The sequence below is a fragment of the Prionailurus bengalensis genome, chromosome A2, assembly GCF_016509475.1.
Source record: "Prionailurus bengalensis isolate Pbe53 chromosome A2, Fcat_Pben_1.1_paternal_pri, whole genome shotgun sequence".
Lineage (NCBI taxonomy): Eukaryota > Metazoa > Chordata > Mammalia > Carnivora > Felidae > Prionailurus > Prionailurus bengalensis.
This window is the reverse complement of record NC_057348.1, coordinates 166202140-166228165: the sequence shown is the minus strand read 5'-3', so window position 1 is coordinate 166228165 and position 26026 is coordinate 166202140. Positions and strand designations below refer to the sequence as shown.

The window sequence follows — 26026 nt, the reverse complement described above, 5'->3', positions numbered from 1 at the left end:
GTTCTGCTTAGTCGCCCACAGAATCTGTCCTCCACTAAAGAAGATGAGCCAGGCCTGCCTAAATGTGGCCGCCCAATTTATTAAATAAAGCCACAGAAAGTCTTTAAAAATTAACATTTCAATGAAAGCCAAATGACATTCTGTAAGAGGCTGCTTCCTTGAGTTTCTTTAAAATTTTAAGTACTTGTCGAAACTCAGTGAACCAATAAATAATTCACCAAACAAACAAACAAAAAGGAATATATGCTGTGCCGGCCCTGACGGTAACCAGATCTTACCTGTGGACTCTGAATGCGGTAAGTACCGTGCACGGGAGGCAAGGACCAAATACCCACTTTGCTGCCAGAGCAGAAGTGGAGACCTAGATTCCATCTCTGAGGCAAAAACTGCTTTTCAACTACATCCCAAAGAACTGGGACAAACCGCTCCGTCAGACAAGGGTGGAGTGACTAGAGGACTCCGCTCTGGGCGATCCGCGGGCGGGGGGGAGGGGGCAGCCCCCCTCCCCGCCCCCAGGCCCAGAAAGTGAGAGAAAGCGGCTGGGAATGCTCCTGAAATCCGTGTGACCAGCACTCCCCAGAAGGCAGAAGGTCTGAACCGGCGGACCAGAGACGACCTGTCTGGCACCCGCTGCCGAGGTACAACAGAAACTGAAGAAGGCATGGCAGGCAGGCTGGCAGGCGACTGGCACCTAGACTTCCCCAACTTCTCACAGCTCTAGTCGGGTCACGCCAGCTTGCTTCATTCTGGAGCTGGCCGACCTTTCGTTTTTATCCTGTATTTGAAACTTGACTCTAACCTCCCTTCTGGACACCAACGAACTCGTCCTCGGCCGCCCCTGTCGGTCTGACACGGTCACCATACTCTGTGCAGCCCTCCGGCCCACCAGCCCAGGAGCCTCTCCCCAGACAAAGCTACATCCCCCTACGTTTCGTGGGGACTTGGGGGCGGGGGCGTGGGGGAGAGAGACGGTGGCAGGCGGCCAGCGTACCTCTAACAATAAATTCCTGATTACACACCCAACAAAATACTCCTTCTCACTAGACACAAATAAATACAAAGTAAACTAACTAGAAATCACTTTTCATCTACCTCACTGACAAAGAGTTTAAAGGAGAAGTGATCGCAGAGCCGGGGGACGGAAAAGCGAAAGGCGTGCCCGTGCACCTGCTGCCCAGCTGAGAAAACAGCGCCGGAAAGCAACTGGGCGACACGAGACAGGAGGCCGAACCGCGCACACCGTCGGGCCAGAAATTCTCCGGGACGGAACCGTGCAAAGAAAAGAACTCCAAAAGCATAGTCCGTGTACATTAAACTACCATCATAGGGGCGCCTGGGTGGCTCCGTCCGTCAGGCATCCAACTCTCGCCCTCAGCTCAGGTCACGATCTCACAGGCCCCTCGCCGGGCTTGGCACTGAGAGCGGAGCGCAGGCCCTTGCTTGGGTTCCTCTCTCTCTCTCTCTCTCTCTCAAAACAAATACACTTTTATACATACATATATATATATATATATATATATATATATATATGTATGTATATCTCACGATAATGTCTGAGATTTACTTCAAAATAATTCAGGAAAGGGAGTGGGCAGCGATAAAGCAAAACCGCCTTTACCCGAAAACCTCAGAATCAGGGCGACAAATGCAGGCGGGAGACCGCACTCTGCCCTCCTGTTACGTGTCCTTCCAAGCGCTCATAAGAAGTCAGGGTTCTTTTCGAAGTCCTGGCAATGAGCTGGAAATGCCCTCAGTGAATGTAGGAATGGCTATGTATACTACAGTGTGCACAAACAAAACCATTATGGAGCCATCACAAAACAAGAAACGTTTAAGTACAAGGGGGATGTGCCAACAATACAATGGTAAATTAAAAAGCAGGGATCTTTATATATATAACTTTTAAATTCTACTTTAAAACACACGGAAAAACAATATAAGAAATATGGCAAAATGTCAGTCATGGGGACTTAGAGATCTATTTCTTACATTATTTCTTTTTGAAAATTTGAGCTCTTTGATTCCTACAAGGTACACCGCTAGGAAAGAAGAGAGGAGAAAAAGAGAGAGGAGTACATACACTGCTCTAAATTAAACTTCCAAACTGGCCAAGGTGGATAAGGGCCCTGCTGCTGAGACAGAAGGCATCCCGCTGCCGCCCTCACGCATTCCTGTTCCATCAGAAAGGAGACCGAAGGGGGGACGCCTGGGTGGCTCGGTGAGCGAAGCGTCTGACTTCGGCTCGGGTCATGATCTCGTGGTTCGTGGGTTCAAGCCCCGTGTCAGGCTCTGTGCTAACAGCTCAGAGCCTGGAGCCTGCTTCACATTCTGTCTCCCTCCCTCTCTCTGTCCCTCCCTTGTTCACACTCTGTCTCTCTCAAATATAAACAAACATTAAAATAAAAAAATTAAAAAAAAAAAAAAGGAGACCAAGGGGCACCTGGGTGGCTCAGTCGGTTAAGCATCTGACTTTGGCTCAGGTCATGATCTCACAGTTTGGGAATTCGAGCCCCACTGGGCTCGGGTGGAGCCCATTTCCAATCTTCTGTCTCCCTCTCTCTCTGCCCCTCCCTTGCGCATGCGCTCAATCTCCCTCTCTCGAAAATAAACGTCAAAAAAAAAGAAAAGAAAAAAAAGAGACTGAGTCACACGCATCAACTAATGCAATAAAGTAAAGTGAGACTACATCCCCAGGATAGTCAGCATTACCATCCAAACCAAATAGTGCTTTGCCATCTTTACTGATACGCGACCAGACCAAACGTCTCATGAGATGGGGACAAACGGACACCAAAGAGTCTTTAGGGCTGGTGGGCCATCCTGAGTATTTCGATGTTTCCCCCATTTACTTACAAGGGATCATGTGCATTTAGAGGTAACTAAATTAATTCTTACTTAAAGTTACAGGTGATGAGAGCCGCTTAAAGGAGGAAAGTTGAGGTAGACTGAAGCCAGGCCACTTGTAGGCCAATGATGCAGCAGGAAACAGGAGAAAGGAAAGTGGCTTCAAAGAATCCTACAACTAATTCATGTATTAGCAAAAAAGCTAATCATGCAACATCGTTACAAGAAAATGGCAGCACTGGTGTTTTCTTCTAGAACAAGACCTTCATCAACTATATCATAAATAAGTATAAAAAGAAACTATAATCAGATCTGATATAATAAATCATGTGACTTTATCACCTAAAAGTATAATGAGCTTAATGTAAGAACTGTGGACAGTAAGAAACCACCACAATCTTAAAACTTTAAAAAACTAAGCATGGGGCGCCTGGATGGCTCAATTAAGCTTCTGACTTTGACCTGGGTCATGATAAGTTCAAGCCCCTTATCAGGGCTCCGCGTAGTCAGTGTGGAGCCTGCTTGGGATTCTTTCCTCAATCTCTGCCCCTCCCCCACTTGCGCTCGCTCTCAAAATAAACAAACTTAAAAAAAAAAAAAAAAAACAGCATAAAAAACTACCTTGATATTTATTTAGTAAGAACATCAAGTGTTTTTAAACTGTTAATAAGTTCTCAAAAATTTAGCGCCTCTGGGGTGCCTGGGTGGCTCAGTTAAGCGTCTGACTTCAGCTCAGGTCATGATCTCACGGTTTGTGGGTTCGTGCCCCGCATTGGGCTCTGTGCTGACAGCTCGGAGCCTGGAACCTACTTCGGAGTCTGTGTCTCCTCTCTCTGCCCCTCTTTGGCTCATGTTCTGTCTCTCTCTCTCTCTCTCAAAAATGAATGAAAGTTAAAAAAAAAAAAAAATGTAGTATTTCACTTTAATCTTTGGATTTTAATTTCTTTTTTTTTTTGATGCTTATTTTTGAGAGAGACAGACAGAGTGACAAAGACAGACAGACGGAACATGAGTAGGGTAAGAGCAAAGAGAGAGGAAGACACAGAATCCAAAGCAGGCTCCAGGTTCCGTGCTGTCAGCACAGAGCCTGATGCTGGGCTCGAACTCACAAACCGCGAGATCATGACCTGAGCCTAAGTCCGACACTTAACAGACTGAGCCACCCAGGCGCCCCTCTATTTTTAATGTACATTTTACAATGTTCAAAATACAATGGCAGTAGTATAAACACACATGTATACGTATACACAACATACAGATACACACACTTTATAAATACACACATTAAACATAATTATAGCAAAGTTTTTACTTGATCAAGAAGGTTTACAGAAACCTGTATTAGGTTTTAGACTTCCAGTCTCATTTACCTGAATGCGTGTTATATTTGAATAGGACTCTCTCTAACCGTATCTGCAGACTCTCAAAAAGGAAATGCAGTGCATTGGGGCACCCGGGTGGCTCAGCTGGTTGAGCATCGGACTCTTGATTTCAGCTCAAGTCTGAGCTCACGGTTCATGGGATCAAGCCCTACATCTGGCTCCACACTGACAGGGTGGGGCCTGCTTGGGTTCTCTCTCTCCCTCTCTTCTCTGCCCCTCCCCCACTCACACTTTCTCTCTCTCAAATAAACAGGTATTTTTTCAAAGGGGAATGCAAAATATTAGCCTCCCGATATTAGTTTTCTTACGAGCACATGGTGGTTTTATGCTGCTGCTTTCCCAAACTCAACAGCTGCTGGATGCCCCAGGCAGAGTGAGAACTAAAACGTTTGTGACAAAGGACTGACCTCTCGCATAGTTACTGGAGAACTTACTAACAGATTAAACAGTCAGCTCTCTGCAATTAAAAGATAATTCAAGGGGCGCCTAAGTGGCTCAGTCGGTTGAGCGTCCGACTTTCGCTCAGGTCATGATCTCACGGTCTGTGGGTTCGAGCCCCGTGTCGGGCTCTTTGCTGACAGCTCGGAGCCTGCTTCCGATTCTGTGTCTCTCTTTCTCTGGCCGTCCCCCTGCTAGTGCTTTGTGTCTCTCTCTCTCTCTCTCTCTCTCTCTCTCTCTCTCTCTCTCTCAAAATTAAACAAATATTTAAGGAAGAAAAAAAAAGTTAATTCAAATTCCAACACATGAATGTGCACCCCACGCGGGAGACACACTCCTCTATGCTGAGTGCAACGAAGCACCTACAGGCGGGTTTCAGGAAGACCTCAACTTCTCACCTTTTTGCCAGACAGCAAATCTTCTCCAAGTAAGTCATCTTCAAGTTCACTGGGGAGAAAAAAAACAGGCAGTTAGTGCGCTGTCCCTGCAGCGTACAGGTCTGCAGGTCACTGGGAGTCGTAGCCGGGACTTTGGGGCTGGGGCACTGACCCACGCAGTTTGCCATGCTTTCCTTTCCCTTCACTAATAACAAAAATGTATTTTCCAGGGCAGGGGAACAGGTGGTCTTTTCCGTGTGGGAGGCTCTGCTACAGGGGGCAGCTCTCACAGGCTCAAGACCACCACTGTTTGGTTCGGTGGGAGGTCTGCGCTTCTCCGGACCTGATCAGTAATCCGTAAAGGAAGAAACCATAGTAACAGCTAGGCCTTTCTTTCCCTGCCTTAAAAAAACCTATGACGAAGTAAGAAAAGATGCCCAACATCATCAACTAGGAAAACTCAACCCAAACCACCGAGAGACCACTGGAGGCTCATCAAACTGCAACAACTGAAGAAACGAAAACGCCGACGCCGACGAGAACACGCAAGTAAATCACAGTAACTACAAGAGTTCTCTATGCACCACACGGGAGTCCTGCCCATACTGTGACATTGTGCCGTCGGCAGGTTTATGTTCTGAAGTGACCAGAAGCAGATTATGTCACAATTAAAACAGAAACCTTTACCAGATCAAAAAGCCAAAGACATTTCCCGCTATGTATTTTGTCTGTTGGTTGGTTGATGAAGATGGCTACCGCTAAATTACATTCTTGGTTCTGGGGAACCCAATGGCTCAAGAACAAATGCCTCTTAAGGACAACACCTAGAAGGAGAAAATCAGACTGCATCTCTCAGGTGCGAATGCAGCAATATTGGTATCAGGGCTGTTACTCTCTTTTATAAGCATTCTGGTTACGAATTTCTGTAAGGTCTGCAGGTTTTGAGCATTACTGTATCCAAAAAGCATGTTTACTTGCAGTGTGCTACTTTGCAGAACACCAGGATCTATACAGGAATGCCTACAGGAGTTACCACAGAAATATGTGTTTCTACACATTTTTAGAACTAGAAACAATTCGAGAAATCATTTTCACTCACGCACCTTTTGTTATCTTAGGTTACCCTGTATAAATCCTTTACCTTCATATTATAGATAAAGAAAACAAGGACAAGATTAAACAAGTGGCCCAAAGTCATTTGGCAATGAGATCCAGGACAAGAGCTTACCTGTGGGGTAACTCTGTCACCGACCTGTGCGAACCTGTATGAATAAGACAGCTATGACACAGTCACACAGGACTTCTTCCAACATTTCCACAAATCACGTTATCACCTCTTAGCTACGACGTCTGCTTCTTCCGTGTTACAGTCAGTACAGCCATCCTCCACGGGAGAGGAAAACACGGGATCCATTCACAATACTAACAAGAACCGCACTTGAGAACTGATTCTAGATGACCAATTCACTCGCCCCTTTGAGGACAAGCCCCCCGCCAGGCTGTCACTCTGACAAAAATGAAAGGTGACACTGTCAGCCTAGGGGACCCTGAGAACGCCTAAAACCATAATACAAAAAGGCGTTGGTAATTAATTATACAAACAAAAATCTAGAAACTACCCCTACCTTCTGTTAACAAGAGGTATATACGGAAAGAAAAAAATCAGTCTTTGATGACTACCTATTTTTCCTAAACAAAAGCATTTTTCTAAAAAAAGATAAAAGAAAACTAACAGTTATAAATGAGTGAAGCGTACACGGATGGAAAATAGTTGCTTCTGTGACTAACAAAGACAACACCATGAAATAAGAAAGCAGGATGGGAGACAGAAGGATTAAGCCCACACAACCACAACAGACATAAATTATAGCTCAAGAAATCGTGAAATCAGTGTATTACGTGCCAGGAACCATTTAAGTGTTTCACACGTATTAGTGTTCTTGTTGATTTAACCAACCCATTACATAGATATTTATATCATCCCCCATTTTTTTTAATGTGAAAACAAAGACAAGGAGGTTCTAAATCATCAACTCAAGGTCACCCCGCTAGGAAGTGGCGACATCTATAGGTGAACCGAGATGGTCTAGTTCTGGAGTCCAAATCCTAACTACTGCACACAAACCCCCCACAAAAAGTAAATGTACCTCCAATGTATTTCTCTACTGGCATCAAGTTGGATCCTTACAAAAGATGTACACAAAAGGAAAGAAATTTATACACTATAAAGCACTACCAAAATTACACCGTCACCAAAAACAACAATGACCTAGCGGGAGTGCCTAGCCCAATCAAGTCCGTTTAAAGAGATGAGCAGTGCACTTTTTTGCTGGGGCCGGGGGGGCCGGGGACCCGGCAGGATGGACAAGTGTCAGTCTTCCCACTGCCAGGATGAGATCGGGAGTGGCAAGGTCAACAGAACAAGGAGGTCCACTTGGGCACAGCCCTGAAGGCCAACCCTGTGGAAAAATGCCTCCCGTGCAAAAGAAATATGCTGGGAAAGTGAAGGCGGAAGGCGAACAGGCAAATTCTGCCATCGGGAACTGTGTCAGCGTCCAGCTGATCACGAATGGCCAAAAAATCACAGCCTTTGTACCCAAAGTCAGTTGGATGAATTTTATCAAGGAAGATAACGTGGTTCCAGTTGCTGGATTTGGTCGCAAAGATCCGGCTATCGGTGACATTCCTGGAGTTCGCTTCAAGGTCGGTCATCAAAGGAGCCAATGTCTCTCTTTTGGCCTCATGCAAAGGCAAGAAGGAAAGACCAAGACCCTAAGCTTTGATGACAAGAACATGACAATAATAACAAAAACAAAAAAACCAAAGAGATGAGCAGTTGGGCCCCTGCCAACAACCGCAGCTACGTGGGCCAAGGAAAGGAGCCGGGGCTGGGTGAGGAGGGTCCTTCCTCCAACTGCCAGACTCCCTCGGGCTTTCAGCAAGCATCACCCAAGATCCTTATGTTTCTTGTCCAAGATTAGAGACAATCAGCTCTCTAAGGGCAAGTACACTTTTACTAATAAACAGGAGTGGGGCACGTGGGTGGCTCAGTCAGTTAAGCGTCCGACTTCGGCTCAGGTCACGATCTCACGGCTCGGGAGTTCGAGCCCCGCGTCGGGCTGCCCGCACAGAGCCTGCTTCAGGATCCTCTGTCCTCATCTCTCTCTGCCTCACCCCCATCCAGGCTCGCTCGCTCGCGCTCTCTCTCAAAACTAAATAAACACTAGAAACAAAACCAAAAACTAAGCAATATGTGTACGCTGAAAGACATTTTCAAGAAACGAGTATTTTGCGGTCAGCCACGTGGCTGCAGCCTTTCAAACTGAGAAGTGAGCGATGACAAACAGCGCACTGAGTCCCCTCGTCTCTGCGTGCCTCCTCTCTCCAGGCCACCCTCCTCCGGTCTCTGCCACCTCCGTTTACCGGAAGGTTTCTCCGGGACGACTCGTGCAGGCTCTCCTGGACTTGCTGCTGGCCGGCCTCGGGCCGTGGGATGACCCAAGGGAGTATTACAAAGCGGGAGGAGAGGGACTGCCCCTCCCCTATACCTGCACAGTCCGTCCCGCCTGCTGCCAGCAGCGCAACCCCCACTGGGCTCTTGGGTGCCCCCTCTTCCCCTTCAGGCCCGCTGCTACTCCCCGCACACCTCGCCGACTCTGACTGCTTCTTTAACCCTCTCCCGTAAGTAGCCCCTTCAATCAAATGACCTCCACTTGAAGCCTCAAGAATGCGGTCTGTCTCCTGCATGGACACAGACTGATACAAGCACATCCTTGAAAAAAACTTAAACGCTTCAGGTGTTGGTTTAACAACGACATCACGTCCTTCCAAATATTTAACACTAATGCAACACGGCAGCAAGAGCTGATCATGACAATTTCTGACTCACTCTTCCCCTTAACTTTCAAATTTCTCCTTCTATCATCCACAGTACATGGAAGAGGCTGTTTTATGCTTTTAAAGCATCAAAGAAACGCACATGATGCAGAATCCCCGTATGCAAACACGCACTGAAAACGAGTGAGGAGAGGAGCCTGTTCATAAACAGCGCTGGGACAGCCGCCAGTCACACCAGGGAGAACAAGGAAAACTCAAGCCCTGTCTCCTGGCAGAGCCACAACCCAATCGCTTCGCAGCAGAAAGCCAGCTAACATCTTGACAACTGAAACTCCCACTGGACAAGACGCTGGAGCAACTCAAGTATTAATAAAAATAGTCACTGCAACGGATTAACATACACACGCAGCACTTCAACCTATGAGCTGGAAATGATTCCACAACAAAACTCCCCTTCGGGGGATGCTAAGGACCTGGCCCATTATTTTGAAAGCTGGCAAATAAAAGTTAAGAATCAAGTGCTTATTTAGTACCTCAGGGGCAGGCAGTTCACGTAAGTCACTTGGATTATCCATCCTGCTCTGCCCATTTTCTCACCTGAATCATCTGATCGACGTCTGGATCTATTAATCCACAGAAAATGCACGAGAAGAAGGACACACTAAAAACACTCCAGGGGATGCAATCAACAAGAGCATAACTTCTACAAGACAAACCACCTTGTTTCTTCACGAAGGTGTAGAGACTAAAACGAGATGTGTGAGAACCCACAGATGAAGCAACACTTAAAAGGTCTACCAGTCAATTATAATCTAGGGATCTAACCTGGACTCAATTCAAACTATAAAAGAGCATACAGACACCTGTCCACACTCTGCGTGCATGCGTATGTGATACACTGATATTTACAGGAGACAATCGGTAATAGAACGTAACATGAAGGGAATTTTTAAAAGCATCACTTCCGGGACGCCTGGGTGGCTCAGTCGGTTAAGCGTCCAACTTCGGCTGAGGTCACGATCTCTTGGTTCACGAGTTGGAGCCCCACATCGGGCTCTGTGCTGACAGTTCAGAGCCTGGAGCCTGCTTTGGATTCTGTGTCCTCCCTCCCTCCCTCTGCCCCTTCCCTGCTCGTGTTCTCGCTCGCTCAAAAATAAATAAAACATTAGAAAAAAATTTTTTAAATCACTTTCTTGTGGTTATTTATAAATACTATTGTATTTATAAATCCTTTATTTTTTAGAGAGCTACAATCTGAAATTATTTCCAGATGAACTTATGTCTGTGATTTGAGGCGGACTGCAGATTACAGACAAAACAAGATTGGCTTTATACCAATAAATGTTGAAGCTGGCTGATGGTACCTTAGGGGACTATACTATTCTATTTTCACATATTTTTGGAATTCTCAGTAAGTTAAAAATCAATCAATTTAATCAATTTCAGGCATATTATAGATCTTAACTATAAAAAAAAAATGAAAATCTTACAAATTGAAGACCACACTGTATGTTCACTAATGTGAATATTAAAAAAAAAAACAAACAAAAAAAACAACCACTTTACAATTTTCATAGGAAAATTTCTGGTATGTACCAGAATACAGGGTAGGTGACAAAGAGTGGAAAGCACCTTGACCAGCATCACACGCCTCCTCAAAGTGATGACGTCAGCAAGGCCACAGCACTGCCGAAGAGCGTTCCTGACAAATACACAACCTAAATCTAGTTCTGAGGAGATGCCTGCAAATCCATACTGAGGGTGAGTCTACAAAACAAACAGCCCGTCCTCTTCAAAAGTGTCAAAGTCATAAAAGACAAGGATAAATAATTCTCCAGATGAAAGACAGGACAAAATGCACTGTACGATCCTGAACTGAAAGTTGAACCGGTAAAAAAGAAAACTCATTTTTGGCTATAAAAGTCCATTTTGGGGAGAACTAACAAAACCTGAATAACCACTACAGATTAAGAATTAGAATTCCGTGTTTGTTAACTTCATGATTTGGAAATGAGTAAGTGAATGTCCCTGTTCTCAGGAAATACACAAGGAAATCGACGTGCTGCGGTACATCAGCAGCACACGGGTGAGGCGAGCGGCCCGCTGGAAGCGCAGCAGGAAGGACAGCTCTGTGAGAGGGCGCGCAGAGGACGCACACGACAGCAGGTGTGGCAGAAAGCAACTGTGAGTCTGGGGGCTCGTGAGAGTGTCTGTGTCACTTTTGTAACTAAGTCTGAAAATGATTTCAAAGCATACTGTATTCATATTTTAATTTAAAAAATACGGGCGCCTGGGTGGCTCAGTAGGTTAAGCATCCAACTCCGGCTCAGGTCATGATCTCACGATTCGTGGGTTCAAGCCCCACGTCGGGCTCTACGCCAACAGCTCGGAGCCTGGAGCCTGCTTCAGATTCATTCATTCATTCATTCATTCTCTCTCTCTCTCTCTCTCTCTCTCTCTCTCTCTGCCCCTCCCCCACTCATGCTCGGTCTCTCTCTGAAAAATAAACAATAAAAAAATAAACAATAAAAAAAATTGTTTTTAATAAACAAAAGCCATACAGGCTTACACACAGATTATACAGCTGATTATATTATTTATAAAAATCTACTTGAAGGCTACTGTTTAAGGGAACATGTGTCACAGACTGCGAAGAGGGACCTCCAAGTACAAAAAATAAATTTCAGGAAATATAACAATCCCTAAATCGGTAAGGGAAAGACAAACAACCCACAAGAAAACTACATATAGACAGGACTAGACAACTGACAGAAGAAAACATCCAAATGGCAAGTAAGCTATTAAAATCTCCTTTATATTTTCCTCAGCTCCCCACCATCCTGTGAACAAAGCTAGTTTATCAGTGCTTCCGTAGGGCGGTTCTCTCCCAGGAGGTTCTGCTGTGGGCTCGAAGTGATCCGTTACAGACTGGGAGCCACTGAATACTCACCTTAATGCAAGCCATAAGTCCGTAAAGCGTACGCTTCTCAATGCAGATTATTCTGTAAAAGTTCTGGGGCCTCACAGTCTTCAAATGGCAATCAGGATTTTTACTACAGAACATCACCGCTGTTCTTTATTCAGACCTATTTACCTTTATTACTAAACTTCCTGACTCCAAGGATGAGGTAATTTTTTACACTGCCGACACAGTTTTTAAGTCGTTAAGAAACGTGTAAAGACGAATCCTCATTCGAGAACCCGCCACCCAGACTAAGCCCCACCACGTACTTCCCCCGGGACACGCCCCTCTCCCAGCAGAGCTGCTCATCAGAAGTAATCACTAGAGAGACCTGACATTGATCACTACTATGTGCATTTTAAATACTTTTAGTGCAGGTGTATGCGTATTCCTAAAGATAGTTCCATCTTCGCTACTAATCAAAGAAATAAAGATACAAATTATAGCTAGATACTATTTTACACATATTAAATTGGCAAAACTTTTAAAGTCTGGCCAAATACTGGGAAGGCTCTATAGAACGAAAGAACTCTGGCATACGATCTCTCCAGTAACAGCTCTGGGCGCCCATCAAATCAACACCACCATCACTGTGTAAAAACACAGAAAGAGGTAAAGACAACAGGCCGGGAACAGGAGCCCGGAAGAAAGCCTGCCACCCCCAGAAGGCCCTCGCGCCGTCACTTGGGCCCGGCAGGGACAGGCCCACTCGGAGAAGAGGACCGGGCAGCCAGCACAGCGCTGTCAGTACGGCTCTCTGCACGGCCCGGCGGCAGAGCAGGGAAGTTCTCGCCGTCCCGCACCTGTCCCAGTCCTCGTCCGCGGCTCTTCTTCTCCACGACCGCTCTGCACCAGGCTTATCAAACTGGTCAAAGTCATCATCTGTGAAAGAGAAGCCACGAAAGTCAGTCTTACTAAAGTAAAACAGACACAGATATTCAAATACAGACGGTCCCTGACTTACACGGCCTCGACTTACGATTTTCAACTTTACAACGGTGCAAAAGCAATACGCGGTCCATAAAAACCATACGTCAAGTTTTGAATTCGCATCTTTTCCCAAGCTAGCAAGCAACATGCAGTCCTATGCTTTCTCGTGGTGAACGGCAGTGAACAGCAGCGCCCAGGAGCCACAGGATGAGGGTAAATCGCCAATAAGGCAACTAGCATCTGTACCCAGACGACTGCTCCATGTGTCACTTTCAACACAGTCTCCAATACACTACACAGACTAGTCAACGCTTTACTATAAAATAGGTTTTGTGTTACGTGATTCTGCCCAACCGTAGGCTAATATAATGAACGTTGCGAGCACATTTAAGGTAGGCCAGGCTAAGCCACAGTGTTCAGTAAGTTAGGTGTATTAAATGCATTTTCAAATTACAGTATTTTCACCATGTGACAGGCTTATCAGGACATAAGCCCACGGTAAGCTGAGGAAGATCTGTACTGAACCAGCTTCTTTCAAGGATTCCTGAAATGACATTTTAAGATGTAAAAGTTCTGGCTCTCTGCTCCCTCCTGTTTGACACATGGCCACTTCTTGCGCCGTGAGCGCTGCATCCCCGAGACACCACGGAGAAGGTCTACATGTTCCACTATGATTCCACCCGTAGCAAATTCCATGCGCAGTCAGCGCTAGGAACGGGAAACCTGTCGTCAACGGAAAGCCCATCTCCATCTCCCAGGAGCGAGATCCTGCCAACATCAAGTGGGGAGACGCTGGTGCCGACTCCCCCGTGGAGTCCAGTGGCGTGTTCACCACCATGGAGAAGACTGGGGCTAACGTGAGGGTGGAACTGAGAGGGTCATCGTCTCTGCCTCTTTTACTGATGTCCTCATGTTTGTGATGGGCGTGAGCCACGAGAAGTACAACTCCCTCAAGCTTGTCAGCAACGCGTCCTGCACCACCAGCTGCTTAGTCCCTCTGGCCAAGGCCATCCATGACAACTCTGGCACTGTGGAAGGACTTATGACCACAGTCCACGACATCACTGCCAACCAGAAGACCACTGACGGCCCCTCTGGGAAGCTGTGGTGTGACGGCTGAGGGGCTGCTCAGAACATCATCCCTGCATCTTCTGGTGCCACCAAGGCTATAGGCAAGGTCAACCCTGAGCTGAATGGGAAACTCATTTGGCATGGCCTTCCATGTGCCCGCTGCCAACATGTCAGTTATGGATCTAATGCCACCTGGAGAAAGCTGCCAAATACAACGACATCAAGAAGGTGGTGAAGCAGGCCATTGGGGGGCCCCCTCAAGGGCATCCAGGGCTCCAGTGAGGACCAGGTTGTCTCCTATGACTTTAACAGTAACACCCACTCTTCCGCCTTTGATGCTGGGGCTGGCATTGCTCTCAAGGACCACTGTGTCAAGCTCCTTTCCTGGTATGACAATGAATTTGACCACAGCAACTGAGTGGTAGATCTTATGGTCCACATGGCCTCCAAAGAGTAAGAGCCCCCTGGACCACGAGCCCCAGCAAGGGCACAAGAGGAAGAGAGAGGCCCTCTGCTGCTAGGGAGTCCTGCCCCCAACTCATCCCCCAACACACTGAGAATTTCCTGACCTCCGCACGGTTTCCATCCCAGACCCCTTAAAGAAGGGGGAGGGGCTTAGGGGACCCTACCTTGTCATGTACCACTGTCAAGTACACAGCACCCACATGAACGAATGCACGAATAAAATACAGAAGTTCCACATACAACTGTTAGAAATGCTTTAGCCATTTTTAGTAATTCAAAAAATTAGGTACAAAGTTACCGAACACTATTAAGCATGAAAAATCACTGACTAGAATTTTTTAAAAATCATAAACTTTAGTAAGAAATTTTCTTTACAAAATTATTTTCAGTATATATTTTTACTACAACTACATGAAAAGGAAAAAGTTCTGCTTTGCTAAAAGTTAAAGGTGTTTTTTTTAAGTTTTTTTATTTCAAGAGGGGGGAGGGGGAGGGGGAGGGGGAGGGGGAGGGAGAGGGAATCGCAAGCATGGTCCACACCGTCACTGCAGAGCCTGACACAGGGCTCAATCGCCTAGAATCATGAGATCACGACCTGAGCCAAAATCAAGAGTCAGACACGTAAGCCACCCAGGAGCCCCAAAGATACTTTTCTAATACTTTGTGTAATCTTTACATTTTTCCAAATTAACCATAGTTTTCTAAGTTTTCTAAGTTTCTTTGTTTTCAAAGACCCTATTTAAGGAAAGTAGGGCTAACACAGAATTGAACAACAGGAATAAAATGCAAGTCACATACATAATTTTAAATTTTCTAGTAGCCACATTTTAATGTGACTTTTGAGAAAGAAACAGAAAGAGAGAGCGTGTGCGCACACACGATGCGCACAACTGGGGGGAGGGGCAGAAAGAGAGAGGGAGACACAGAATCTGAAGCAGGTTCCAGGCTCCAAGCTGGCAGCACAGAGTCCGATACGGGGCTCAAACCCACGAACCGTGACATCATGACCTGAGCCGAAGGTGGACACTTAACCAACTGAGCCACCCTAATCGCCCCTCTAGTAGACTCATTTTCAAAAAGAGGGGTGCCAGGGTGGCCCAGTCGGCTGAGCATCTGATTCCTGAGTTCAGCTCAAGTCATGATCTCACAGTTTATGAGATGGAGCCCCACGATGGGCTCTGTGCGCACAGTGTGGAACCCGCTTGGGATTCCCTGTCCCCCACCCCGCCCCCCCTACACTTGCACAAGCACATATTCTCTCTCTATAAATGAATAAACACACACTTAAAAAAAATAAAAAGAATAAAAGTTTAACAGGCGAAACTTTAACAACATATTTTATTTAACCTAGTATATCCAAAATATTATATAGCATGTAATCATTATGGAAAATATTAATAAGATATTGTACATTTTTCCCATACCAAGTGTATATCTCATGGTATATCTCCTATCTCATTTAAAACTTTTTTTTATTAGGAAAATCAAAGATTTGGAATGAAATTTTTTCCTCTTAGATACACATGCAAGCAAAGAGGCTTGAGAAGTAGCAGCAGACAGATACCTCCCCAGGGAGAATCTACCTAGGGGAGTCAGATGATAAAAACACCAATAAAGCCCCAGGAATTCATCCAGACTTAGCCAATCAAGTTCTAACAAGGTAATAATACATCAATTCCAACCACAGGCTCGCTCCCCAACAGAAGTGATTTAAAAAACAACAACAATGAAAGCTATCAGAAACTCGGTACCCTTGAGAGTTCCACGTCCAGGACGGCGGCATGAGGAGTCCTGCCCACCGCACTCCCTGTGAAACTGATGAAAATTATTTTTAATAAAATAACCATTTAAAGTCTACAGAATTGATTCTAAAGGCATACATCAAACGAGAAACACCTTTTTCAAGAAATCTACCCAAAGAACAGCTGCAAGAATCTGGGGCTGCTGAACCAGGACTGATCCCTCCTCTCCCTCCCAGTTCAGTGTGGCTTCGACTCCCCTCCAGACAGGTGCAGGGGGGAACTCAGACCTCTGCACTCTTCGTCCTGCCCTTGTTGCCCAGGCCTGGGCCAAGCCCTGGGTGAGTGCCAGTGAGAGGTGGGGGCTCCCTTCTTCCATCCAGGCCCCACCTGTGGGAGACACTGCTGGGGCCCAGACAGCTCCCGCCCCAGCTTGTGGGGTTTCGCACCAAGAGACGTAAGCCAAGGACACCTCAGGGCTACTCCTCCCTGCCGCACCCCCTGCACCCTCCATCCAGGCACTCAGCTCCTAAAGCAAGGATGTCAATCACAGACAAGCACACCACTGTCCACACCCACAGCACAGGGCTGTACCTCAGTTTGCCAAAGGAGAAAAGCAAGCCTTAGAACAGAGAGCTCCCAACTCTCTCGGAGGAGCTGGTTTCACTTGGAATAGCGTGCAAAAAGAGTTCTGGCCAAAAGGTGCTCTCAGAAAGTGGGAATTTTGGAGAGGTCCTTGAAAAGAGAGTAAAAGTCAATGGAGATAAAGACTGACCTGTCCAGGCTGCCTACTGTGCCAGAAAGAAATGGGGAGACAGGTGGGAAGGGCCCACTGGGGTTAAAACATCTCAAACACTGACCCCAGACACCACCCAATCAAAGGAGCCTGAATTTAATACCATCAGTTTAGAAAGCAAATTACACCCCACAGCACTGAAGATGGGATCAGAGAGAAAGACAGAAATGAGGGGTGCCTGGGTGGCTCAGTTAAGCGTCCGACTTCAGCTCATGTCGTGATCTCGCGGTTTGTGAGCTCGAGTCCCACGACGGGCTCTGTGCTGACAGCTCGGAGCCTGGAGCCTGCTTCCGATTCCGTGTCTCCCTCTCTCTCTCTGCCCCTCCCCCACTCGCACTTGCGCTCTCGCTCGCATGTGCCCAAGCTCGCTCTCTCAAAAATAAAGATTAAGGAAAAAAAAAAAAAAAAAGACAGAAATGAGCAGGGCCAAACCACCACCATCGCAGGGTGACTATGGGCATGGCCAAGGCTATGGCCTCTGAGGAATGTCATCAGAAGCTGCACCCTGCCCAGAGTGGAGTAGGGGACAAAGACTTTGCTTAAACAACCTAGCCGGTCATCAAACAAGTTAAAAAGCAAATACCTAACAAGCCCAGAGGTGGGGAGTAGGCAGATCAGCACCCTGAGTGGACACAACACATTTTCTAAAATGCTCAATATCTGACAAGAAATTACAAGACATGCAAAGAAACAGGAAAGCAGAACCCACACAGAACCCATCAGAAAAAAAAGCAGGCAACAAAAAAGGTCTGTAAGAGGACGAGATGTTAGACTCAACGTCTGTGAGGATGTTCAAAGAACTACATGAAACGTGACTAATGAACAAAAGGGAGGGATGACACTTCCATCAAGTAAGCGATAGGAATAGGAATTATAAAAACAAGAGCCAAAAACAAATTCTGGAATTGAAAAGTAACTGAAATGAAAAATTCACCAGAGGGGCTCAACAGTAGATCTAAACTGACAGAAGAAAGAGTTTGTATCCTAAAAATAGATCAAGAGATCATCCGATCCAAAGAACACAAAGGAAAAAAAATAAAGAAAAATGAACATAGCTTCACAGAAATGTGAGACACCAATATATGTGTAATAGGAGTATTAGAAGGGGGAAGGGAGCAGAAAAAAATATTTGAGGAAATAATGGCTGCATAACTTACCAAGCTTATTGTAAGTATTAATTTATGCATCCAAAAAGCCCACAAACTTAAGGTAGACACACGTATCGTAGTCAAAATGTTTCAGAGACAAGGAAAATCCCTTAACAGCAGTAAGAGAAAAACAAGTATCACTTACAAGGGAACTGCAATTAAGATAATTTAACAGAAAAAAAATATATATAATTTAACAGGTAATTCTCAGACACAGTGGCAGAGACCTATACAAAGTGCTCAAAGAAAGAATTCTATGTCCAGCAAAACTATCAAAAATTAAGATGAAATAAAAATACTCACAAACAAAAACAGAAGGAATCTGTTGCTTGCTCGCTCTGTGTAGCTGACTAAATCACATGCCCCAAAAGACACATTAAAGTCCTTTCCCCCTGTTCTCCCACCTATGAATGTGATCTTATTCAGAAACAGGGTCTTTGCACATATAATTGAGTTAGGATGAGATTATATTGGCTATTAGACGTAACAGACAAATACAGAACACTCAACCCAACAAAAGAATACACTTTCTTCTCATGTGCACATAGAACATTCTGGAGGATATGTTTGTTTGTTTTTTTAATATGAAATTTATTGTCAAACTGGTTTTCCGTACAACACCCAGTGATCATCCCAACAGGTGCCCTCCTCAATGCCCATCACCCACCCACCCCTCCCTCCCACCTTCCATCAACCCTCAGTTTATTCTCAATTTTTAAGAGTCTCTTATGGTTTGGCTCCCTCCCTAACTTTTTTTTCCCCTTCCCCTCCCCCATGGTCTTCTGTTAAGTTTCTCAAGATCCTCATAAGAGTGAAACCATATGATATCTGTCTTTCTCTGTATAACTTATTTCACTTAGCGTAACACTCTCCAGTTCTAGCCACGTTGCTACAAAAGGCCGTATTTCATTCTTTCCCATTGCCAAGTAGTATTCCATTATATATATAAACCACATCTTCTTTATCCATTCGCCAGTTGATGGACATTTAGGCTCTTTCCATTATTTGGCTATTGTTGAAAGTGCTGCCATAAACACTGGGGTACAAGTACCTCTATGCATCAGCACTCCTGTATCCCCTGGGTAAATTCCTAGCAGTGCTATTGCTGGGTCATAGGGTAGATCTGTTTTTAATTTTTTGAGGAACCTCCACGCTGTTTTCCAGAGCGTCTGCACCAGTTTGCATTCCCACCAACAGTGCAAGAGGGTTCCCGTTTCTCCACATCTTCTCCAGCATCTATATTCTCTCGATTTGTTCATTTTAGCCACTCTGACCGGTATGAGGTGATACCTCAGTGAGGTTTTGATTTGGATTTCCCTGATGAGGAATGATGTTGAGCATCTTTTCATGTGCCCGTTGGCCATCTGGGTGTCTTCTTTAGAGAAGTGTCTATTCATGTTTTCTGCCCATTTCTTCACTGGATTATTTGTTTCTCGGGTGTGGAGTTTGGTGAGTTCTTTATAGATTTTGGATACTAGCCCTTTGTCCAATGTGTCATTTGCAAATATCTTTTCCCATTCCATTGGTAGGCCATAAAACAATTCTTAATAAACTTAAATAGGTCAAAATCACACAAAGCATAGTCTCTGACTAAAATATAATAAAGCTAGAAATCAACAATAGAAGGAAAACTGGAAAACTCACAAATATGTGGAAATTAAACAGCACTTCATCAACCAAAAGGTCAAAGAAATAACTAAGGAAATAAGAAAGGGGCGCCTGGGTGGTTCAGTCAGTTGAGTGTTCGAATCTTGATTTCGGCTCAGACCATGATCTCAGAGTTGGTGGAATGGAGCCCCACGTCAGACTCTGAGCTGACAGCACAGATTTTCTCTTCCTCTCTCTCTCGAAATAAGTAAATAAAAGTTTTTTAAAATGCAAATAATTTTAAAAAAGAAGACAAGCCAAACTAGTAGTAAGTCTTTGCAAAGTATGTATCTAATAAAGAACTTGCACACGGAAAATATTAAAAACTCTCAAACTCACAATAAAAACCCAACTTTGAGGGGAAAAAATTATTTAAATAGAGACTAAATAACATGTATGACAGGGGCACCTGGGTGGCTCAGTCAGTTAAGCGTCCAACTTCAGCTCAGGTCATGATCTCACAGTTTGTGAGTTCGAGCCCCGCGCTGGGCTCTGTGCTGACAGCTCAGAGCCTGGAGCCTGCTTCGGATTCTGTGTCTCCCTCTCTCTCTGCCCTTTCCCCAGCTCATGCTCACTCACCACTCACTGGTTCTCTCTCTCTCAAAAATAAACAAACATTAAAAAAAAATTTTTTTTTAAATGAACACATATGTATGACAAAGAGCCTACGTAAAGCTTCTCAACAGTACACTGTCCTTAGGGAAATTAAAACCACACCAAACCACACCAAACCCCAGGACACAGCTAAGAGAATGGGCTAAAATGCAAAAGACCCGCCCCACTAAGTGCTGTCAAGGGTGTGGAGCAAGTGAGCACTTCTATTCTGCTGACAGGAGCGGGAAGGGACACAACCACTTAATGAAATAGTCTGGCAGTTTCTTAAAAAAGTTAAGTACTTAAATACACCCCTACCATATGACCCAGCCATCCCTCTCCTATGTGACGAACCAAGAGAAAAAGAAATATAAATTGCATGCAAAGGCTTGTACACAACCGTTCACAGCCACGTTATGGGTAAAAGCCAAAAAGTGGAAACATCCCAAAGGTCCATCAAAGGCAAACATAAAATGGTGGAATATCCATAAACCCCATTCCCCTCAGCACTAAGGGAGAATGAGACACTGATACCCTCAACGACACAGATGACCTTCAAAGTAACTATGCTGAGAGAAGCCAAACAAAAGAAAAAAAAAAACACACATATTCTCAGATTCCTTTTCATAAAATGATAAACACCCAACAGTAATAAAAATCAGCATTTGCTCAAGGACAGTGGGGCAGGAAGCAGGAATTACAAAGGACATAGAGACACTTCTGATGATGACACATTCGTTACAACGTAGTTGTGGTTTCATGGATGTGTATGCACATCCAAACTTACCAAACTGTGTGTTCCAAAGACAGGCAATCTCTTGAATGTCAATTATACTTCAATGGACTCAGTTTTTAAGAAAGATAATTAAGAACCTTTGGTCAGGGATTAAAAACTCAAATATCTACAGGAAGTAGGCAGGGAACGAGCAAAGCGAGCTGGATGGGAATTATGTCAAATTTAGCAGGGCTTTACCTTGTTTACAGACAAGAGCATTCCCGTGGATTACAGGGAATACAGGCCCAGTGAGGGCAGATTCCAACTTTTCAAGAGAAGACAGAAATACGGATTTTTTTTTTAACGATTACGTTAAACACAAGCAACTAATTCAAACTGTGTTCGTTTTCCTCACTCCACCAGATTACATACTTCACGAAAACAGAGAGCATTCCCTAGCTACGACAACATGAACAAAGTCCCAACATTTTTTGTAAGTAAAAAGTTTTGTTCATGGCTGTTTTTGCCATCAGTACACAGGAAAGGAATTAATAGTTACAATCACCCTTGGCAGATATTGCTAATTACAGCACCCAGTTCTGCTGAGGCCAGAAAACCCTTATGCCACGCTAACAACAACCCCTTAGAAATCTTGTTAAAAATCATACAATCCTTGGCCCCTCCCTGAATCTGATCCAGTGGGCTCTAGGAATTGTGATGACAGCTAGAGTCGGGAACCCCCTGCCCCAGTCAACCTCTATCCAGCAGAGAAGACACGCCAGAAGAAAATTTAACTGCCGTCTTGCTATGTAAGTACTTCCTGAAGTTAAATCCACGAAAATCAAAATTAGAAGCCTGGATTATGCAAAAGTAATTAAAATAAATACTACTCCAAGGAAAAGACCCCCATAAAATGTCCGAGAAAACTGGCTATGAAATTATTCCAAAATAAGGATTAGTTCAACCCATATCCTTCATCAACAATTATTTCCTGAGCACCTAATGTGTGTCTGGCATTGTTCTGAACACCTGGCATATGAGGTGTACAAGATTAAAATCTCCACCCTGTTGCGGCGCCTGGGTGGCTCAGGTCATGATCTCACAGTTGGTGAGTTTGAGCCCCGCATCAGGCCCTCTGCTGTCAGTGCAGAGCCTGTTTCATTCCTCTGTCCCCCTTCTCTCTGACCCCCCACCACTCGCATGAGCACGCACTCTCTCTCAAAAATAAAAATTTAAAAAAAAAAAAAAAATCTCCACCCCATGTAGGTTACTGTCTAACAGGTAGAGACAAATAAAAACCCCACGAACAAATATATATGGAAAACAAGGAGGAGAGGAGTGGAAGGTGTTAACCAGGCTGACTACAATTTTTTTTTTTTTTTCCCAAGTGCAAAAAAGGTGGTTTCATGGGCGGACAGAGCTGACCAAAATTTTAAAGCCCGAGTGGCCGAGTAGGTTAAGCCTCCAACTCTTGATTTCAGTTCAGCTCATAAGTTCACGGTCTGTGGGATCAAGCCCCACATCTGGCTCTGCACCAAAGCATGAAGCCTGCTTGGGGTTCTGTCTCCCTCTGCCCCTCCCCCACCCAAGCACATGCAGGTGCGCTTTTCATCAAAATAAATTCTAAAAATCTTTTCAAGATTTAGAAAAATTATCGCTTCTCGGCCTTTTGGCTAAGATCAAGTGAAGATTTAGAAAAATTAAATGTACATGGGGCGCATAGGTAATATAATCAATTTTAGAAATTAAACCAATGCATTTTAACAATATCATTCGTAAGTTCACTTAAGAGAAACAATAAACCCATTACATGTTAACAGAACATATTCTTTTTAAGATTATTTTGAAAGAGAAAGAGAGAGATGGGGGGAGAGGGGGAGAGTGAGAGAGAGAGAAAGAGAGAGAGAACGAGTCGGGGAGGGGGAGAGAGAGTGGGAGAGAGAATCCCAGGCAGGCACTGTGCTGTCAGCACAGAGCCTGACCCGGAGCTCAATCTCAGGGTTCGTGAGATCATGACCTGAGCCAAAATCAAGAGTCAGACGCTTAACGGACTGAGCCATCCAATGTAATGTCTTGCAAATGTCTTGCAAATGCCCCCAATGTAACAGTCTTGCAAAACTCCTTAATATCTGTCTTTGGAGAAAACAGCTGGATTTTTACGTCTGATTCTGCTTTCAATCTCCTGCAACATTTGTTCTAATTGAAGAGCGTGAAAAAAATGCAACACCAAGTACACGTGAAGTTGCAAAAGAGAGTGTTAATCGCGTTTCCAGAGAACTTCAGATAGTCTTGATACTATACCAATACTCAACAAGTGGTAGTTTCTTAAAGCCTGTTTGCAGTGCAGAATCTGAAGCGTTATCAATGAACATTTCGTACTCTCCTCTATTAAAATGCACCGCTGTGTCTTGCATTGTTAATATATCTTTTATCACGAGTGATCGTGTAACATCGTTTTGAAAATACCGGTTCACTGGGGCGCCTGGGTGGCTCAGTCGGTTAAGTGGCTGACCTCGGCTCAGGTCATGATCTCGCAGTCCATGAGTTCGAGCCCCGCATTGGGCTCTGTGCTGACAGCTCAGAGCCTGGAGCCTGTTTCAGATTCTGTGTTTCCCTCTCTCTGACCCTCCCCCGTTCATGCTCTGTCTCTCTCTCTCTGTCTCAAAAATAATAAATGTTAAAAAAAAAAAAAAAAAAAAAAAAAAAAAGAAAAAAAAAAAAAAAAGAAAGAAAATACCGGTTCACTGAGTTATCCAGTGCTTCAAAATCTGGACACTTTTCATCATTCAATATCAAAAATTAGATCTGTTATTAACAGCACCACCAATCTCATCAGAAAAGTCTTCAAATATTGGGATGTTTTCAAGTTCACCACAGCAAACACAACTTTTCCAAAATTCTAATTTTTGCCTGAAAGCTTGGATTTTCTCATTGGCAATCAATACTGTCAGGTGCTTCTTTCCTTGAAGAGGCAGGCTCACTTCATTTGCAAGCACACATCTGGCAAATACTAAAGGCTGAGTGATTACAGTTGGCCAATTGTCTTTTCAAGTGAAACTGGTGTTTCGTGAAAAAAACAAAACAGTAATTAAACAGCTAATTCAGTTCTCAACACAACCAGACAAGTACTGTTCCCTGGGAGCCACAGACGGTAATAACAGAAGTGCCTTATGCGTACTTCCCATTTCGTCTTAAACAAAAAAAAAAAAAAAAAAAAAAAAATTATGGACTCAGGGTCAAGATTTTTTTTTTTTTTAATTTTTTTTTTTTCAACGTTTATTTATTTTTGGGACAGAGAGAGACAGAGCATGAACAGGGGAGGGGCAGAGAGAGAGAGGGACACAAGATCGGAAACAGGCTCCAGGCTCTGAGCCATCAGCCCAGAGCCCGACGCGGGGCTCGAACTCACGGACCGTGAGATCGTGACCTGGCTGAAGTCGGACGCTTAACCGACTGCGCCACCCAGGCGCCCCTCAGGGTCAAGATTTAATAAAATAACATCTACTACTTCATCAAGGGTCTAACTAAACAAAACTGTAATTTTTTTTTTCTGCGTGGCCTGACTTATAACATTTTGTGGCTGAGGCGACTGACTCCCCATTACTTCTGCAACATTGGTACAAATTTACAGCACTGTGAAAAGGGCACACCGGGTCTTAGTACTATTATGAACACAGCGCTCACAGACACTCTAAATTCATCTTGGGGACCCTCATGACTTTGGAAGCCGTTCCCATCCAATCAGTGAACATCGACAGTATGGAGAAGGACGCTCACCAAGGAATGTTTTATCCACAGGGGAAAAGTGGAAGTCAGCCAAAAGAAGACAAAGCAGACAGGTACAATTAAAATGACAGTCTTGAAACTACACACTAGGCAGCAATAAGAACTGTAACTAGTACTGTTCTGTTTCCTGACATGGAAAAATATCCACAGGAACATAATGTGAGAGAAAAAGTCCCACAACATCATGCAGTGTAATGCTCCATTTTATACATGAAACAGACGTGTCCAGCTGTGTCTGCAAGCATATGAGCAAAAGTGCCAGTAAGAGTCATCTTTCTGTATGGAATTACAGATTGTCTCCTGTATTCTTCCTTACATTTTTACAAAACCCATTTTCTTTCTTAGAGTAACAGCTTGTCCCTACTAAAGTAATAACCCACTTGTTATAAAACTTCTTCCAATACCTAAAAGTACACAGACGGTTTAAAATCACCCCAAATTTCTCTGATCAGAAGTAACAATCAAAACATCAAGTGAACATTACTCCAAATGTCTATGCACACATTGAACGTATAATGCACAAACTAAAACAGGATGGATGGTACGGGATGTCTTTAACAAAGTACGAAATTTCGTACTATGTAAATTTATCAGAAAAAGCCACTCAAGTAAAAATCAATGGAATGACTGAAATTCAAGTAAAAACTTCTTCAACGCAGGAGATATTTTGAGGGTAATTGCCAGCCCTCCCCAACCCCCCAAAAATACACACAGCATGACAGGGGCCGAGGAGAGTGAAGCCCGGCGTCACACGCTAGGCAACAACCGACAGAAAGGCTGAGCGATGCCCAGATTTCCAACAAGCAGGCGGACGTACAGGGGAAACGGCACACAGGCTGAAAAGTGCTGGGCAAGCCCAGGAGACCACGAGTAGTTCGAGGTCAGTACGTCTGAAACACCATTCACTGAGAGAAGCAGCAGGAAAAATAAATGCTGAGAAGGCAGATTTGGGGCATTACTGAAGAACCGACGTGAGAAATCTACACTCAACACGCAACATGACTGCAGTTTGGAAAGATTATCTGGCAACAACAAAAAAGCAATGACTGAAGAGACAGAAGATAAACAATGGCCTGAACAACAAAGAATTGCAAACCAAGAAGTAAGGGAAAAGTCCTGGTTAGCATCATAGGAGAGAACAGGTGGGAGAATAAGACAATGACTAAACCAGAATCTGTCCGGGTCCAGGTCCTGTGGACCAAATGACAGGGACAGAAGAGAAGTCAAAGAAAACATCAGGATTCTGAATCCAGAGTATTAGTGGGATGTGAACTGACTGGTAAATGTGCTGGTTT

At 44.5% G+C, this 26026-nt stretch overlaps 1 protein-coding gene across 4 annotated transcripts in view; it reads right to left on the bottom strand.

The window, feature by feature from the left end:
• RBM33 (RNA binding motif protein 33) overlaps window positions 1–26026 on the bottom strand; it is a 140161-nt gene that overhangs the window by 101182 nt on the left and 12953 nt on the right. For all 4 annotated transcript variants that reach the window (XM_043590478.1, XM_043590479.1, XM_043590481.1 and 1 more), the window contains exons 2-3: window positions 12644–12722; window positions 5063–5111 (exon numbers count right to left, since the gene is read on the bottom strand). In XM_043590478.1, coding sequence (XP_043446413.1) covers window positions 5063–5111; window positions 12644–12722 — 128 coding nt within the window. The remainder of the gene's footprint in view (window positions 1–5062; window positions 5112–12643; window positions 12723–26026) is intronic.